This window comes from Triturus cristatus, chromosome 9 (assembly GCF_964204655.1).
Source record: "Triturus cristatus chromosome 9, aTriCri1.1, whole genome shotgun sequence".
NCBI classification, from domain to species: Eukaryota; Metazoa; Chordata; class Amphibia; order Caudata; family Salamandridae; genus Triturus; species Triturus cristatus.
The window spans coordinates 1,094,087,188-1,094,105,269 of NC_140592.1; the positions used below are offsets into that span (position 1 = coordinate 1,094,087,188).

Sequence of the window (18,082 nt, forward strand, 5' to 3'; positions counted from 1 at the left end):
TTTGGTGTTGTATAAAGATGACTCCTGCTTATGCACAGAATACAACTCGATTTTTCCAGGTGGCCTCTGATTTTTCGTAATATGTTACTGCCATTTCAAACGCTCAGGGTGCAACATAACCAGGCGGGACAGAATAAGAATGAATTGTCCGAATGCACTCAATTTTCCCCCAAAATCTTTTCTTAGATGCTCGAAGGCTTGAATTTCAGGAACTAGACCCTGGAATGACCCCCTGGCGTGACTGGACCGGTGTGCCCAGCGAGCCTGCAACAAATGGAGGCGATGACTCATAATGTTTATGAACCGGCGAGGGGCGGTTAAGTGTTCCCCGCTGCGCCAACATGCGGAGGTCTGGGCGGGTGAATGTTGCGAGTGTGGGTGGGCCGCGATACACGAGTCGACTCCGAAATTAAAATGAATACCTGCCTCCTACCTCATGGTCTTGTCCGAAACAAGTCTGCCAGAGACGGGCACGCTAGGGAAATAAAACCTGCCGCCCGCCTCCTGGATGCCCTGCCTTGCAGCCTATGAGCCAATTACCCTGCACGCAGTAATCAGGAAGCGCGCCTTGATAAAAACAACAACGACGATGAGCTGCAAAAGACATCTTGGATGTGCTGCGCTCCGGTTCACCATGTATCTATTTAAGTTCCTGACACAGTCAGACACATGCACGCTTTCTATAGCACAGTGAGCTCCCTGTTGCAGCTCCTTGTTACAGCATGCCCGGGGATGATGGGGGGGGGGGGGGGGGGGTCCCTAATTATGCGTGACTAATGCATTTAGTGCGGTGATGCGGACACCAGCACAGAAATGCCTCGGCGTCACGCCTGATGCTTGATACTTGACAGGGCTGTTATATGCTTTGGAACTTGTAATACAGTGTAATACGGTGGACGTAATATAGGTCATGTTTGTGATGGAGTATCCCATCGGCCAAGCTCCAAATATGGCCCTAAGTCCTTTGCTTTGTTTAAATAATTACGACCCTTAAAGTCACATGGGTGCTTTCGTAATGCAGTGTAATTTAGGGCTGTATCCAAGAGCCTTTAAAGTGCTTAGTAATTTTATCTCTTATTTTTGGAAGCATATTACTAAACATGTCAGTAGTTTGCTCACTGTGCCAGTTTGTTGCTTTGTATGCCAGTGGTACTCCTCAGTATTCCAGGGTCGCCACTCAATATTCATGAGTGTTCTTCAATGAGCCAGGTTACAAGTAACATAAGAGTAGAATCTAAGCACTGATGTCCTGGATGCTGCCACCCATTCCTGTACACTAGTAAAGGAAAGAACCAGTGAGGCTGGGAAACATAGTCCAGGCACAGTGTAGGGTAAATGTATACTACTTTCACCTGCTAACACCCCTGACCACTCCATTTACTGGTGTGGCATGGTGACAGCAGGAGCAGCAGCCCCACATCTTGTCACGTCTGCAGGCTCCAATGAGGCCCAGATGAGCAGATCATAGAATGCTAGTCAGGGCTGACGACCTACTGCCTACCAATTCACCAGTGATTCATTCTTGGTTTGACACTTTGAGCAGTTTTATCTACCTTGGATGCTTAAATTTACCTCTTCAATTCGAACAAATTGGTAGCTAACAACATTTACAAAAAAGGGATAGCTGCTTGCCATATAGCTATAGACCAATTAGTCTGATTTATTCATTACTTCCTCTCACTGTTCCATCGGAAGGACCATCCTTGGCCAACATTAAGGTACCTACCTTGCTATTTGCCGATGATACCCTTCTTGTAGTGCAAGCAACTGAAGGGCTACAAACTTTACTCTCAGGTTTTGAGAAGTTCTGCTCACTAAGAGGTCTTGCGGTTAATGTAGCTAAGACTAAATACAAGTCACTAAATCAGCACAAATGTCATAAAGGGAAAATGTACCTGGGAGGGGAGGAACTCGGAGTATCGCGGCATCAAACTGGCATCTGGTATGTCATGGAAACAGCACATTGTTAAAGCTATCCTCAAGCACAAACAGATGTCAGGTGCCATTTTGAAGGAGCATTGTTCTTCACACAGTAAACCCATTGCGCCTCCCCTTCAGATTTACGACTCCAAAGCCGTGGCTGCGGCGCTATATGGTGCTAAACTATGGGGGTTTGCCAACCTTCTGACATGACCAAATCGGAATGTAAGTTTACCAGTTCTTTAGTGTCCCTACCCCTAGTACACCGTCCTACCCACTAGATCTCAACATGGGCAGGATGCAAATTGCTGACAATGCTGAGCTTAGATCAATATTGTATTGGTGAAGAGTTAGAACCACTCCTGAATTAGCCAACTATGCAGAAGCCTTTGAGGACATAGTTTGGCTGGACATATTCCATAAAATTGAATGGTGTAAAGGTCCTGCTAAACTAGTGGGTGTCTATGTCTTCCCAGACGTTCCATCTAAAGACCAAATCAAGAAGTTATATTGGCACTGGGTGGCACACAAAGAGTTTAACAGCACCAGTGGGACTCTTTCTATTAATTTTGTGCAGTTCAAGTCAAGTCCCCTGTATGAAAATTACCTGGACTGCATTATCAACCTCCTTGATAGGAAACTATGGGCCTCATTTAGATCTTGGTGGAGGGGTTACTTCATCGCAACAGTGACAGATATCCTGTCCACTGAAATATAAATCCCATTATATCCTATGGGATTTATATTTCGGCAGACAGAATATCTGTCACCAGTGTGATGGCGTAACCTGTCCGCCAAGATCTAAATTAGCCCCTATATTTCCAATTTAGGATACTTATTACTTCTTACTCTGAGTACTCTCCGACTTGCCCGAGCTGTAAACGGCACAAAGAAAATATTGCCCATGTTCTGTTTGCACGCCCTATTTGCACCGAAGGCAGACTTGGATCAGACCAGTTTGCCAAGCCTTAGGCACAAAAAACTGTTCAACGGGCTTGAGAATTTCACAGTCTGACTCTAGACCCTTTTATGCTTGTGGCATTGTGAAATTCCTGTGGTAGATATGGTCTATAAGATATAACATCTTAGCAGTTGGTTAGGCAATTCGTACTGTATCGCATATTTTGCACAAACTTAGTGGTATAGCGCTTACCCTGCCCTGCACCTTTGTTGTGTTGAGATATCTTCTTGTATCAAAACACTGCATATGAAGATGTATTGTATAGATAAGCATTTGACATTGCAGTATAGTTTGATGCTACCAATGATTTTTCATGCTGCAAAATAGCGATTGCCTGTAGTAGATGCAATGTCACTTTCGAGAGTGTACTCTGAGTCAGCCCCAATTTTCACAAAATTTCTAGTCAATTTTGACTCTGTCGTAGTGTAAAGCTCATGCCAACAAAGTACGGTTGGGCCCTCATATTGACCTTCTAGGCCTGGCTATACAACTCGAGGCTGTCCCGGCTCATGCTTTGGCCGCTCTGCACTTTTGTAGATTTTACCTATTATGTTTTATGTGAATGGCAACAATATCTATGCTGCTATGACCCCAAGGGCCCACGACCGATCTGACTCTGCTACAATCTTCAAGTTGTGGTGGATTACAATATCTTTACTGAATGTTGTATGACAAGTGGAACTGCCCAATGCCGCTAAGCAAAATCCGGAAAGGTTACGGGGCCAACAATGACTCTGCGGATGGGTCTTTTAATGTATTTTTATTTGCTCCTTCCCACCGTATGCCCAACTATGCCAAGATGTGCGAAACACCTGTCATTTTAAACATGTGTCTATTTTATATATTGTATCTCTTATATTTTATTCATGATAGTGTTTTTAGGATGTGTTGCTCCGAAATAAACATAATTTGACTGACAAAGTATTTTGTCCTGAGAAAAAACCCGCCTAATAAGCTTCCATGAAACTGTAACATCTCTATTTGGTTATATATTTTTATTTTATTTTCATAAACACGTAGTCATTGTTCCACCTGCTCATTGTGTAAGTTCCCTGATTTCACTTGAGACCTCCTTTTGTACTCTACTATTGAAATTGAAATGTGCTGAGTGACACTCCTGGACATTTAAAAAAAATCATTTTTGAACAGAATGTTTTTCTTATGAACGGTTTTAAAAAAAAATTCTCTTCAAATTTCCCGGTTCACTACCAAGCAAACCCAGTGGAAATATTGTTTTCTAATATGTACACTGTGCCGTGGTTGGAGTATTGGGTAGACCTGTTTATTATGATTTTTCTTTGAAAGCAGGAATGTTTTTTGAGTAGCCAATCCCAGTTCTGTACCAGACATGGGAGCGGGAACTTCACTATGACTGAGGGTCCCAGAGGAAGGCATAAGTGATGCCCTGCCATATTTTAATGTGTTCAGATTTCCTGTCTATCATGTCTTTTCTCATTCTTTTAGTGGGAATGAAGGCTTGATGCCCAAAGTGCCCATATCACTGGGCCCACCAGTACTAAAGTGGCTAAGGAAGGCTGATCTGAACGTGGACTTCCAAGGAGTGCACAGACCAGCACAGAGGTCATTGGTGAGCAGATTGTCGTACTCTGTGGTGCAGAGAGTGCCACTAACCTGGAAGCCGGGTACAGCGGGAACGATGAGCTGCTAGATAATCCCTTCCCCTAAGAGGAGACGCCCGTGCGTAGCCCTATATCTCACGACACGGATGACACCCCTACCGGGGAAAGGGAAAAAAGGGATAAAGGAAACAAAAACGGTGTTGCCGCCAGACTTGAGAAAGGAATGAAGACAGAGGCGGCGACCCTTCTCTCCTACAATCCACCCCAGGGCCCTGTAAAGGAAGCACAACACACATGCATCAGTGCTCAAGTCGATGTACCTCCCCCCCTTCCTTCCCCGATGTGTAAGTGCGCTTACATGTACTGGTGCAGTGCTTATCCACTGTGGACAATGCCAAATCACAAAAAAGGACAAATAAAAGAAAAACAAGGATACATAGTCCTGAATAGAACTAGTCTGTGGTACTTATCGTCCTGACGAGTATGCACTGGTTCCTCCACTCAGACTAGGATGTCTTCTCCTTCCTGGTGGAGCCTGAAGAACATGCAGAGAATAAAACACGCTTGGGGTGCATCAGCGTGTGTAATTCTTTTCTTACACCGGATCTCTGCCCTCTGAGAGGCAGATACGTGTGGTCCTCCACTTCCTAGAGGAAGGTGCCGTGAACTTTAAAGTTGAAACGCCTTCCAGCGCGCTCCCATACTCAGTACTATCAGGTCTGGCCTGAAGAAGTGAAGGTCACCCTCCTTAGCACTTTTGTAAGCGCGCGTATCTGCAGGGAGGTTATCACACAATCCATAAAAACAAACAAAGAACAAAATGGCGCTTCGGGCACTCCCGTGAGGGTTCTGGAGTCAATCCTCCTCGCGGAGTCCCAAGCGCGGGAAAGGCGGCAGAAACGATGTAGCGGACCGCTGATTCCTCTCAGCGTCCGTTGACCACCTCTGCAAGGGCAGCTCTCGAGTCGGAGCCGCCGCCGCGGTTCTTTAGATGAGCCTGCGCAGTGTGCACGTAGCGCTCGGCAATTCGGTAAGCCCGCTTCAAGGGCTAAAGGGTGTCTCGTACTGGCGCTGCCTTCCGTAGAACCGCTTGTGTTGCAATCCTTACGGGTGGGCGGGTAGACGCCCTCGAAAGCAGCTTACACCCTCCACAGCTTCGCGGTTTACTCGAGTGACAAGCCTCGATCCCCAGGTAGGCGGGGCTTAAATACCTTGGCACGTGTTCTTCCTCATGGATCATGGGAGATGTAGTTTCTAGGCACGCATTCGTACAGTGTCATCGTGTACCTGCTCTTGGGCGCCCCCTCTGCCTGGCCATGACACAGATGGAGGCATGCATAAATGGCTTGCAGCAGAGAAGAGTTTATTGTATTTTGAGACTTGTTTTGGAGTTTGGTAATAGCATAAAATCCACTAATTTATTGAGAAAAGGCAAGAGCTGGACAGGAAACCAAAATCAGGCATGGCAAAAATGTACAAGCCTGTTCCTCCTGCACGGGGCGGAACTACACTGAAGCAACAAAGACTTTCAAGGTGGAGTGATGGCAGCGCACCCGGCTCTGAAAGCCGCCCCCTACGCTCCAGCCCACAGGGAAATTGCCAGTGCATCAAAGAGGCCCTTCCGATCCTGGTATGGCTAAAACCAGAGGATAATCTGCAGCGGTAGTTACTCCATCACAGGGATTGTACAACGGAGGACATTCCGCCAGCCTCCACAAATCTGAGGGTTTTCCATTACCACTCTGCTCTAAATCACCCCGAGTGTGTTATCATTGTTTCACTAATGCACTGAAGCTTACGTAAATGCTCGAAGGAGGCTTCGTTTCCATTTTAAGTCATTACTTTTATGGAACATGTTCTTTGTTAAAGCCCTTTGAGGTGCATGATGCCCGCAACACGATGACCAGTGATCCAAGTGTCGTGCTCAAGCACATAGGAACCAAAGAAATCATTTCCGGCACACGCAGAGACCCATTCCTGTGTCGCTGAACTTGAAATAGCTGCATATTTATTCTTTGTATTGGGTGTGTTTTTTTGTCTGGATACTTGCTTATTCTTAGTGCGTCGAGCCAAATGGCAGCAATCAAGCTCCTGCTGATCACCAGAGGATTAAGTAGCAAAGCCAATTACAGCTGGAAGAAGATGTGGCTGTTGTGCTGCAGGATGCCCCTCTTGTTGAGCAGCTGCAGGGACTTCCATTGGAAGAATGTGGTCACGTGCTCCTGCTTTCTTGTACGGCTTCATCTGTAATGGACTGCGTTTCACTGGTGGGCTTAAAAAGCTAATTCATCTTGTGCATTTTCCCAGTTGAAGTTCATTTTGTGGCAGGTCATCTCCAGGAAACCTATCATGGCTGCTAAGATCCACCCAAGAGGTCATTATTTGCCACCCCTGAACTGATTGCAATCATGATGTCATCGCTACCAATGAGGTGTGTGCTAATAGACGATGAAGATGTTATGCAAAACAAAGGTACACTGCTGGGCAAAAATTCAATTACATTTTGACTGATTTAAGCTACAAACACTTGTTTGTTAAATTCTTCAAATGTATTCTCGGAGGCCTTTGCGTAGGCTTACGGGATGGGGCCATGTTCAGAGTGTTACCTCGATTGTCTGTTGTCTAATTGTGAAGCGCTTAGAGACCTTGGGTGATTAGCGCTATATAAATTACAATAAATTACAAATTACAAATTATTATTGAGCGGATGGTGGATTATGTGGTGAGTGCGGTAAATTAATATTTATGTGGAAATGCCACAAACGCACAATTAAATTTTTCCAGTGGCGGCTATACACTGTGCCCTTATGCCCTTGTTGTTTTCTGTGCTTGTATTTTGCTTCTTTACGTAGTGGATGACCTCCCTTTATCTTTATGCCTGAACAAATCAACTCTAGAGTTTCTGTTTATTTAACTGAAGCAGTTACTTATTTTAATTAATGTCATCACTCACCGCCCGTTTGTACCTTCCAGCGACTTTGTCACACAACATTCACCAGGGCAACAAGAGTGACAGACCCTTAGTCTCTCGCCTTATCGAGTCCCTGCTAAGACCATGTCCTTTGTAAAGCTGTGCGGCGGCTATCAAAAGTGAAATCTAAGTATCTTTCACACAATTTTACATTTCATATTATATAACTGATGCCTCATTGGACAAACTATGCTCAATTATCTCTCAATCCTTTGTTATTGTTTGAATGTATAATAATAAAACCAGTGTTGCACTTTTTCAGCTTACAGTAAAATCTACTATTCCATTAAACCATTTCAGGTTTATGCTACAAATCCTACCGGCCTCCAATTGTATTAATGTGTTTTGATCAAATACTTTCCTGACATCCCCCAATCAAAGAACCTAAGGAGATGACCACTAGAATCCTCCATTGGCAGGGCCAGACAAGCCTTTTATTACACTGGGCATTTTCCCAGTGGGCAGGAGCCTTTGGATGTTACCCCTGGTGCCTCTGTCTCCTCCTCTAGCTCCTCCACATTAACTGCAGCGGGCAGGAGGGAGAAAGAGAGAGAGAGGGAGAGATATGGAGAAGGTAGAGAGAAAGTGATCAGAGAGAGAGAAGAGAAAGGAGAGTGAGAGAGAATGGATGGAGAGAGAGATTGCACAAGGAGATGAAGGGAGCAGGGCTGGTTTTAGAATTCGTACCAGGACTGCTTTTGGTTCCCCAGTCCAGCCCTGTCCATTGTCCACCTTAGTCAGTCTTGAACAGAAGGAAAGAAGCAAGTATCCTGTTCGCCCCAAGTGCTGTTCTTTCGTGTCAAACGTTTGAAGTATCTTACCGTTTCAATAAATGGGTTGCGTGCTTGTAAGGGGATAGAAGATGTCCCTTTACTGAAACATATCAATGCCTCTGATTAGTGGACAAGGTGAAAGCTGCACACTGACCGTTTGTCATCTTTGGCCCCTGGGGAAATGCAGCTACTTTATAAATGCAGTACACACCACAGGCCAGTTTGGATCAATATGTGCTCCAACTGGCCTCTTATGTGTAGCCAATGAACCAATATAGTTCTGGTAAAATGAAAATGATCATGAAGAGATGAATAGGTGTTGGCTCATATTTTCTTCAAACATGATATTGGATAAATTCATTGACAGCAGCCTTTTGAGCAATATTAAATGATCTGAAATATGCCTCTTTTGGGAGAATATTTTTGGATAAAGTAATGAGCCAATTCATACATTTTACAGAAATTGAGATTATAAGCATTTCGTTTATCCTAGGAGTCCCCAACATTGGTACAGGATGTCTGTATTTATGCCACATTTTCAGATTATCTACGTTAAAATGCATTCAATGAATCTAAATGGAACTCATCTGAACAGCCTGGGTCTGATTCATAAAGCCTTTTATGGGTGTAATTTCCACTTAGAGGCACAAATGATTTGATTATGAGTGTAAATACAAGTTTGCCATTCACAAGCCATAGACTTACATAGTGAGAAATATCCGCTCCGGGGTGCAAGAAGTTGTCATTTCAGAGCCAGAGCACCCTGGAAGATTTGGGAACACCCATAAATATATTGGGAAATTGTTGTAGTTTTGCACCTGTCAGGAGGAGGAGTAAATCCATTTACAGTATTGAAAGGGATCAGAGTTTCTCTAAAATTAGTAGTGGTGTGGTAAAAGTGGTGCCTCGTTGGGAAAAAATATTTGCCCTGTGGAGAAAAAAAGATTAGCAAGTGCCATTGCACAAATGTGTTACAGTTACACATGCACAGATGTACAATATGTACGTCGACATAACTAAAAGTGCCTTCACTTAGATATAAATTGAAGTAACAAAAGTATTCTACAAGTACTCTTGGAAACCGGCAACTGTCACCGCTTTGCATGGATCATCTTTTCCTTTGCTGGGAATTCCCAAAAAGTTGGACATTTATCTGAGATGTAGGAGGAATCTTATGTCAGCAAATTTCCACCTTTTTTAGTGTATTGGATCCTCTGAAAAAGCTGGCATGAATGCAGCTATTCTATTCCTACACTGGGCACAGAGGATTTAGCCTCTACGACAAATTAAGCTGTGTAAACAGAACAGCGCCGTTGTCCACAACTTTGGAGCTTGGTTTGATATGGAATGCAGCAAATTGATTTTTCTCCAGTTCATTTGACCTAACAATTGTTGCAGCAGAATGAAAAGGAAGCAAACGGATTCTGAAACCCTTGTCAAAAAAATGATATGCCTTTATATTTCTTTTGAAACTAAACAATACTTTGTGGTATGCGTTTTAGATTTTTATTTCTCCCCACCTTTCAACTTAAAGGTTCTTGCCCAAATTAATTGTAATATCTCTAATTTATGAAGAGTGTATCGAAATTTAATAGAAAACTAACTAGACCTTTTGGCTATTTGTTTATCTGCTTCACACTGTAAAACTTATTTAAACTAATATTTAGCAGGTTTTGCATAAGAGCTGACAAAGTAAAGACCGTTCTTTATGAATGACAGTGATAACTGTATTTATGCACAAGGGGTCAAATTTACCCACGCTGTCAATCTGCTGGTAGTTCAATAGAAGCATCATTAAGTCTGCAATGGTGTCCATATTTTAGTTCACTGTTTGTGTCTATTGGTGCATGTTGGACTTGGCCTTCTCTGCAAGGTCATCCTCAAACATTATGCCTTCACCCCGCCAATTTGTCCTGAATTAATATTTTTTCCTTAGGACTTTGTGCAATCTACCTGCTAACCAGTTATAAGGTGCTTGTGGTCTCGCCCTTAAACATTGTAACATTGACTTACACCCTATTGGCATATTTGATGTACTTATAAGTCCCCAGTAGAGTTGTATACCATATACCCAGGATCTGTAAATTAAATGCTTCTAGTGGGTCTGCAGCACTTGTTGTGCCACGCACGTAAGAAGCCACTTAAAATATGTCATAGGTCTGCCATTATAGCCTGAAGGCGGTTTAAAATTGCCAGTTCGACCTCAAAGGTCTTCCCTAAGTAGCACAAATGGCATGGTGCACTGTAATTAAAAGGCTGGAAATGCGCTTTCAAGTTTTATATTCCACTCCCATAGAATAACATTGGGTTGTCGTATTACATTTAATAATTGCTAACTTTAGATTGGGAACAGATACGCTTTTCATGCTCGGTGACTGAGAAATTGTAATAAAAAAATGCTCTTTAATGGTAACATTAATTAATTTAATGGATTTTAAGTTACAATTTTGAAAATTCCACTTTTAGGAAGTTGGCATTTTCTTGCCCTGAACTGTTTGGTGCCTGCAACCTATCATGGGTCACATGACTTGGTGTAGTTTGACTTTGCTCATTTCTCCCAGACAGCCATACATAAGCGATATTAGCTATGCCTGGATGGGCCTTCAACTGGCTGAATGGGAGAGGATAGAGATAGGCACAACAGTCTCTCTTACAACTGACTAGGTTGTGCTTTGCCTTCATACAAAGGACTTTCCTGTATTGTTCATGCAGCCAGCTTGGAGCCAGGGCATGGGAGTCGGGATACTTTAAACACTTTAAAGGGACTTCCCTAGAAACTACTCCTACTTCAAAGAAGGCACCATATATAACAAGCATTGGCATAGCCAATAAGTCTCGCTTTTGGGACCTTATAAGTGTTTAGCCATGCAACAGTTGCATAACTAAATACTTATAAGGTCCCAAAAGCGAGACCTATTGGCTATGCCAATGCTTGTTTCTGTTTATTACTGCTCTGTAGTAATGGCGGTGCACGGGTGCCATCATTACTACATAGAAGTAATAAACAGGGAAAAAAAAAACTGGCTCACGGAGATCAAAGCGATCACATCAAAGCGGCCACGAAAGTGAAAGTGATCACATCAAAGCGGCCGTGCGGCCGCGAAAGTGAGGCGCACGCGCCCGCGCACATGCACTGTAGCTCTAGGCTACAGTGGTAGCACTTTTTTGAGCCCTCACAAAAAGTCTCGCCAGACCAGCGCATGCGCTGGGTCAGGCAAGACCTAAAATGGAGACCCTTGGACCTATTCTTAAATTCACTTTTTGGACCTGAGGAAGGACTCTCAGATGACTGCCTGCTGCACTGTACTCTAAAAGACTGCTTTGCTGCACCTGGAAGGACTGCTTTGCTGCCTGGATCCTGCCTTGAACCCTCAGAGGCCTGCCCTGCTGCTTGAGTCCTGTTTGTCTTGCACAGCTCCTGCCTCATCCCTCTGGAGATTTTTGACTTCCAAAAAAGTGGCTAAATCTGAACTTAGAAATCTCCATTGCGCCTTCTTCCAGCGGCTCCCTGACAACAACACTCCCTCCTTCTACACCGCCTGCAGCCTTGGCCAGCTGTACTTTACCTTCTTAGAACATTTTTCTCAGAATTTCTTATAAGTCAGAAGCCAATCCTTGACCAGGCCTAATACATTATCCGTATCCATGGTCGACCATATTTTTTTTATTTTGACCGGATCTTGCGCGACTAGATGTCCACGGTTGGTGCTTTTATCTTTTAGGCAGTAGATTTTACTTAAAATTTCAAAAAATTATAACTCCAGTTCCACCAATTGGATTTTTGTTATTGTGTCAAATAACGTATTGATATTTACTCTCTTTTTCTGAATTGGTGTGGTTTTTTTTGTGTTGCTTTTTTCACTTTATTACTGTTTGTGTGCATATGCTTAACACATTGCCTCTAAGGTAAGCCTGACTGCTGTTGTGCCAAGCTACCAGAGGGTTAAGCACAGGTTAAATTAGTGACTTGTTGTGCTTCAACCGGACAGGAATTGCAGCTGTTGCTTAAACAGTAGTCACCCCTTAGTCAACCAACAACCCAATTTCTCACAGTGCTGCATTGTTTATTTTTATATTCTGTTTATTGCTCGGCAGTGATGAGCAGTTTTACTGTATTGTTTTTGTATTTTTTTAATAACTGAACAAATCGAATTCTGTACAGTGAATTATATTGTTGATGGGCACCAGTCCAAGTATATATTGTTAATACATTCTGCAATATCTTAATTGCATGACCAATATGAACTGGAACAGTCTACTTTGCTGCAAGCATGGCCCCATATTTCAAATCTGAAAGTGGACCATGATGTCTATGGTTAAGTTCTTATCTGTTTGGGTAAATCTGTAATCTTTGAACAAATGGTGTCTTATCAGTTTGCGTCCTTCTTTGCCCCAGTGATATATCTAGTTAGAGATGTGCTTCATTGGCCATTACACATCTAAGCATGCAATACTATAGCTGGAATCACAACCCTTTCTGAACGAGTGTGGTGTTTTCCCAGTAAAACTGCCAAGTAAGCCGCAACCTACATACAACCTATTAACAACACTAGAAAGTCTAAGTTACAGGTGAGGGATCTGAAAGACATGTTGGTTACTTTATGCAGTTATTGAGTTACTTCATCAGTACCATCAGTAAAGCATGAGTGCATAGGGGTTGGAGATCAAATGGGACTGACTCACCATAACAAATAGGTTTGTCATAGGAGTGATAAACAGCATGAATTATGCATGCCCAGAAAGCAGTAGACTTCAGGGTGATCTCAAATGTTTAAAAACACATTTGAGACAACTTTGGAAACAGCCAACTGTATAACTAGAGAAAATTACTTTTTATTGATATCATAGAAATGTAGCTACTCAACACAATTAGCTTGGCACATTTAAGGTAAAATGTGGGGTAATAAACTTTCAATGGCGGATGTATTATTTCCATTGGAGAAAAGAAGAGTGAAACTAATAATATTCTAACCCTATTTAGGAGTATGTTATGCTTTCCGGACGTTGCGTTTGAGTAGATATAAAAAAAAAGGCATAGGCTTCCTTCTATGCAAGCCTTCCTGTTAACTATTAGAGCAGTTAGTGAGTTAGACATAGGCGTAATTTATGCAGTGAGTGCATTAGAACGTTTTGCTATTAACTCTGTAAATGTGGTCTTCATGCTCATATTGTGCACACGTAGTGCTGCGGTCCCGTCAAGCATATTATCAGTTTCCTCTCCGTCAGCGGTGTCCTGGAGGTTCCTACACCATGAACACTGTAACGGAGAGGAAATAAAGGGGGCTCTGCGGGGCTACCTAGTCCTCCTTCACATTGGGATGCATGTATCCAAGTTCCTACACGGCATGGACTTAACAGTCTATGCCATGCAGGAACTGTTTTTGGCATTCCTATTACAGTACACATTTTCAGGGCACCGACGTGACAATGTAAGAAAAAAATCGTGCAAGACAGGAGGAAACTCTTAATCTGGCAGGCGGCCCGACCACGGCTTTGGTGGTGCGGCAGCGGGGCGGACCCGGAGCCGCACAGCCAAAAGGCCCTTACTATATAACAAAGTGCATGCATTCGAGGGAGGTTTAAAAAAATTGGAGTTGGGTGGAAGGCACTGCGAATGGTGTGCACGTAGATGGTAGCTGGATTTGCTAATTCATAAAAGAAAAAAGCAAGATTTAGTTCAATGGGTTTTTTTCACGGTAAAGTACACGTATTCAGTCTGGTTTAAGTCAGGAGAGTTTCCTTGTTAAATGCTGCCCGGCCTATGATTTAAATGATTTTCTTTCGGGACTCGCATAGATTTTTTTTGAGTTCTTCTGGAATACAAGGGTCTTTATACTAATTTAAAAAAAACTTAATGTACACATGAATTTGAAGTAAACATATTACTTAAGTTTCCTTGAACGTTTATAAATCGGAGCAAAAAGAGGGTGATATTACGCAGTGCAGACTGACAGGCAAAAACATTTACAGGCACCCCTTCAACCCCAATCTCACTGTTGGACGTTTGATAGAAATGTGCCAATGAGAGGACTGCAATGTAATTGTATCATTTAAATTGAACCGAAACAAATGTGATTCATTATGGGAAAACATCTCACCCCAGAGTTCCTCCTGAGATATTCTGGGTGAAAAACCCACACCTACGATTTCTCCGTGGCATGCTGAAATCCTAGCAGCAGGGAAACTACATGTTCGAATTTATATCCTGAGATACACACACAAATTGCTCTAAATTAAAATTTCGCAGAAAATAATGAGAGCATCATGTTTTCAAAATAAGGTCTCCGGTTAAAGAATCAAAAAAGGAGCGAAAAGAAGGTCAAGAAAAAAGTCAAAAAGTTCCTGTCTGCAGGAAAAAATTGCACATGTCCATCCCTATAACAGCTCAGTCCATCCTGTTTAAAAACATGTTTTGTTTTAAAAAATAAAATCAAGAATTTAACGATACCACTTCCTTTCTTACACTATTTTGGATCAGTTTGTCAGAGGCAATGCATGTAACAAAGGGTGGGATTAAAATTCCTATTGTGTCACTTCTCAAGGAGGCGGGACCTGCAGCATGATGCTTGTAGTAATGAATCTTGTGAGTAACGACGATGTTTTTAGTGAGTAATGCATACATTCTATGCATGCAAACTGTTTGGCCACAGCGTCTGTAAGGCAATAACAGGTATCTCTGATTGATGCCGTCAGAAACCTGTTTGAGTTCTAACAGTAGCAATCTGCACTTTAAACACGGAGACCTTGCGCTCCTTCCCCTGTCTTCGCACATTTCACTGCTTGTCAGTTTTCCACACATCATGGACTATTTTTTTTAATTCTGCAGTCACCATGTCAGTGTGGGGTCGTGCTGGTCCTCTCTCTCATACTCTTGAGGTTTCATGGAAGGCCGTCTCTTTGAAGCTTGGCAAAAAATAATAGGGGGCTCGATCCCGCCTTCTAAAGATAGAAGCATCACGCATCCCTTGCAAAAATAACAGATGACAGATGAATTGGCAGAGGAAGAAAAAATATGACAATCTGCTGCATCCTTTACTTCCACAGTTTATTTCCCACGGAGAGTTAGAAAGTGCACCGAAGGAACAGCTGTCACCGTTTGGGTGTATTTAATTAAAACCCAAACCAGGCAGGGCATATTTTAATCCAGAGCAAATAAGGTGGCTTGTTAATTTTCTCATAATGAACTCAGCTGTGATCAAGAAAGAATATTTGAGAAAATCGGACTTCATTATGATGTACCAAATGTTTTCATTGGATCTGCAGGCAGTGGAAGAAACTTGGTGTGGGATTCCTCAAACACAACACACTGAAGTAGATATTGGATCCTGTTCTTGTAAAAGAAGATTTGATCCAATTCTTGTATGACACTGGATGCCCATCTTTGGACCTTCAAGGCCCTCAATTGTGCCATACTTTCTGGATAGCAACTGACTCCATAAACCTTTACACTTTTGATTTATGTAAAATTGCCTGGGTGGCTGTCCTGAGTATCTGTGATGGTTCCAGACCATGAGTCAAGTGTGGAACATCCCTGTCATTGCATCTGAACTAGAGGACGCATTGCGGTAAAGTTGATGTCGAGTGAATGCCTGTAGAGACCAAATTTATGTTACTATAAAGTGCAGATTGAAATGCTATTGAACCCGGATTCACTGATTATCAGAGTGTTTGCAGCCTGACATCATCCTGATATCATCTCTGTGATTCCTATTTTAATAGGAGCTACATCCCACTTCCACACATAAGAAGATGAACAAAAGTGTCTGTCTCACTATATTATAATTACTATTTAACTGCCCTGGATATGATGAGTCTCTTTACCTCCTCCCTTGTGCAATGATTTTGAAAGTTAGAGCCACAGTTTGGTTGAATGACATTTTGATATAGTATTGAGATGGATGCCAATAGTATATCGATGCAAGTAAGTGAATCAAAATCCATACATGTTTTATGACATCAGAATGATGAAGAGCAGAGTCAATCTTGCCCAAAATGGAATTTGACCCCTGAGGTAACGCAGATCCTGCATTGTGCGCACTACTATCTTACAGGGTTCAAATTTCTAGTTCAGATGTGTGACTTCAAACACCAGTGGTTCCATCAGTGATATTGATGACTAACACCCTATGAAGCACTTTAAAGACAATAACCACATTGAGCAACATATAATGTGCTTTAGCCAGCTTAGTTTCTCCAATGGAGGAAATTGTTTGGTATTTTATTTTTGCACAGCTACTGGGAATTATTTCTTCCTTAAGAATATTTCCTCACCTGGAATATGAATGATGTACAAATGTTTGTTTCTTCTACTGCACTATGCCTCTTTAAAGATGGTTTGGGACTTGACCTAGAAGCCACCTTCTTTCCAGGGTTGTATTCCCTCTTCTATGAAGGATTCTCACCTTTGATCACTTCAGGCATAATAAGGCTGCTGTTCTTCCAAACAAAAGCATCTGGAATCTCTGTCTTGTGCTGGTTCATTCTGTTATTTTCTCATTATTCCATCTATGTATTTATCCTGCAAGTTAGCATTAGTGATTACCAAATTTCATTCTGTGTCCTCTTTCTTCTCTTCATGCTTTTCCTTGGAATGGCAACAGTTGACATTAAAAAACTGATGGCAGGTATGAAATAAACTATTACTTTAGTTTTTACAATAATGTGCTGTGCATTTGATAGGTTTTCGAAATTTGTCAGGGACTTGTTGAAAATAAGAAGTGAAACCCACTCACTTTTTTCAAATTGTTGTTCAGACCAAAACATTGGCTGTAATCAAGATCTTTTTTTTTTTAAAAACAAAGTCAATTTCGCAATGGTATGCTACTAGAATTTCTGAATTTAGTGTACTACATATTTAGTATACTTTCATATTTGGCACAATAACTCTCTAAGGTGATGTACACCATTGCTGATGCTCTGTACAAAAACTGTCTCTCACTTACGTTCGCATTCACTAACATAAAATTGGTGTACAGTCCAAGAAAAAAAATTGATTTTCCAAAATTATTTTGTCTCGTTCATCTTTGAGTTTAATTATTGTGCCTACTTTGGAAATCAGTAAATTATTCACAAAAATGTGGCAGCGGAATCTGGTTGCCTTTGAAGATAAGGAAAACTAGTCCCTCAATGCTCAATGACATTCAAAGCCTAAGTTTAAACCTATGCTAAGTCATTCAGATACACTCGGGTCCCATCATTTATGAAACTGTTCCTCCCAGGAAACAACTTCAAAACTGTGGTTCAAGCCCTTGTACTTTTGCTTCCAGATGGTAGCAATGCCCTGCTTCGCAGCATCCCAAACTCCACATTTAGCCCCCCCACCCCGCCTACAAACATCCTACATACCACAACATGCTTCATGAAGGGTCTGATGAATTATGATGACATCACTCTCACTCTGCCAGCCCACACTGTCTTCAAGACCAGCTGCATCATCCACAGTCATCATGACCAGCACCCCACCTACCTAACTGACTGCCTCACCATTTCCAGTGGCTCTCAGCACAACCACATGCAGGCAAATGTCTGATTGAAGACAAAGCGATGCACGAAAGAAACAAGGATGCAAAAAGCCTTCTGCATCTATACATGTAGGCTCTGGAAAACCCACACCCTCAAATATCAGAACCACCCTTACCCTTCTTCAATTTAGGAAAGAGTTGATTAGATGCCTCTTTAAAGAATACTATATTGGGACACAGTAAATAGTTCACCTTCCCGCACACAGCCCAACACCCCCACCTATAATCACTCTCTGATTGTGCCACTGCCTTTGCCCATGCATAGAGTTCCGCTGTCTTTCAGCCAGGTGTTCCCTAAACAAATTCCATATACGTAGACTAATACAATATACTAAGGATGTCTTTCGTGTGCAAGA

At 42.3% G+C, this 18,082-nt stretch overlaps 2 protein-coding genes across 12 annotated transcripts in view; one reads left to right on the top strand and one right to left on the bottom strand.

The window, feature by feature from the left end:
- TRIM9 (tripartite motif containing 9) overlaps positions 1–18,082 on the top strand; it is a 422,460-nt gene that overhangs the window by 373,895 nt on the left and 30,483 nt on the right. For 6 of the 10 annotated variants that reach the window (XM_085626964.1, XM_085626968.1, XM_085626970.1 and 3 more), the window contains one exon: positions 16,806–16,829. The exons of the other annotated variants lie outside the window; for them this stretch is intronic. In XM_085626964.1, coding sequence (XP_085483090.1) covers positions 16,806–16,829 — 24 coding nt within the window. The remainder of the gene's footprint in view (positions 1–16,805; positions 16,830–18,082) is intronic. 10 annotated transcript variants of the gene reach the window in all.
- LOC146799414 (uncharacterized) overlaps positions 1–18,082 on the bottom strand; it is a 154,431-nt gene that overhangs the window by 130,719 nt on the left and 5,630 nt on the right. Inside the window, exon 1 of one of the 2 annotated variants that reach the window (XM_085626976.1) lies at positions 434–519. The exons of the other annotated variant lie outside the window; for it this stretch is intronic. The gene's annotated coding sequence lies outside the window, so the exon portion shown is untranslated. Of the gene's footprint in view, positions 1–433; positions 520–18,082 lie in introns of those variants that run through there. 2 annotated transcript variants of the gene reach the window in all.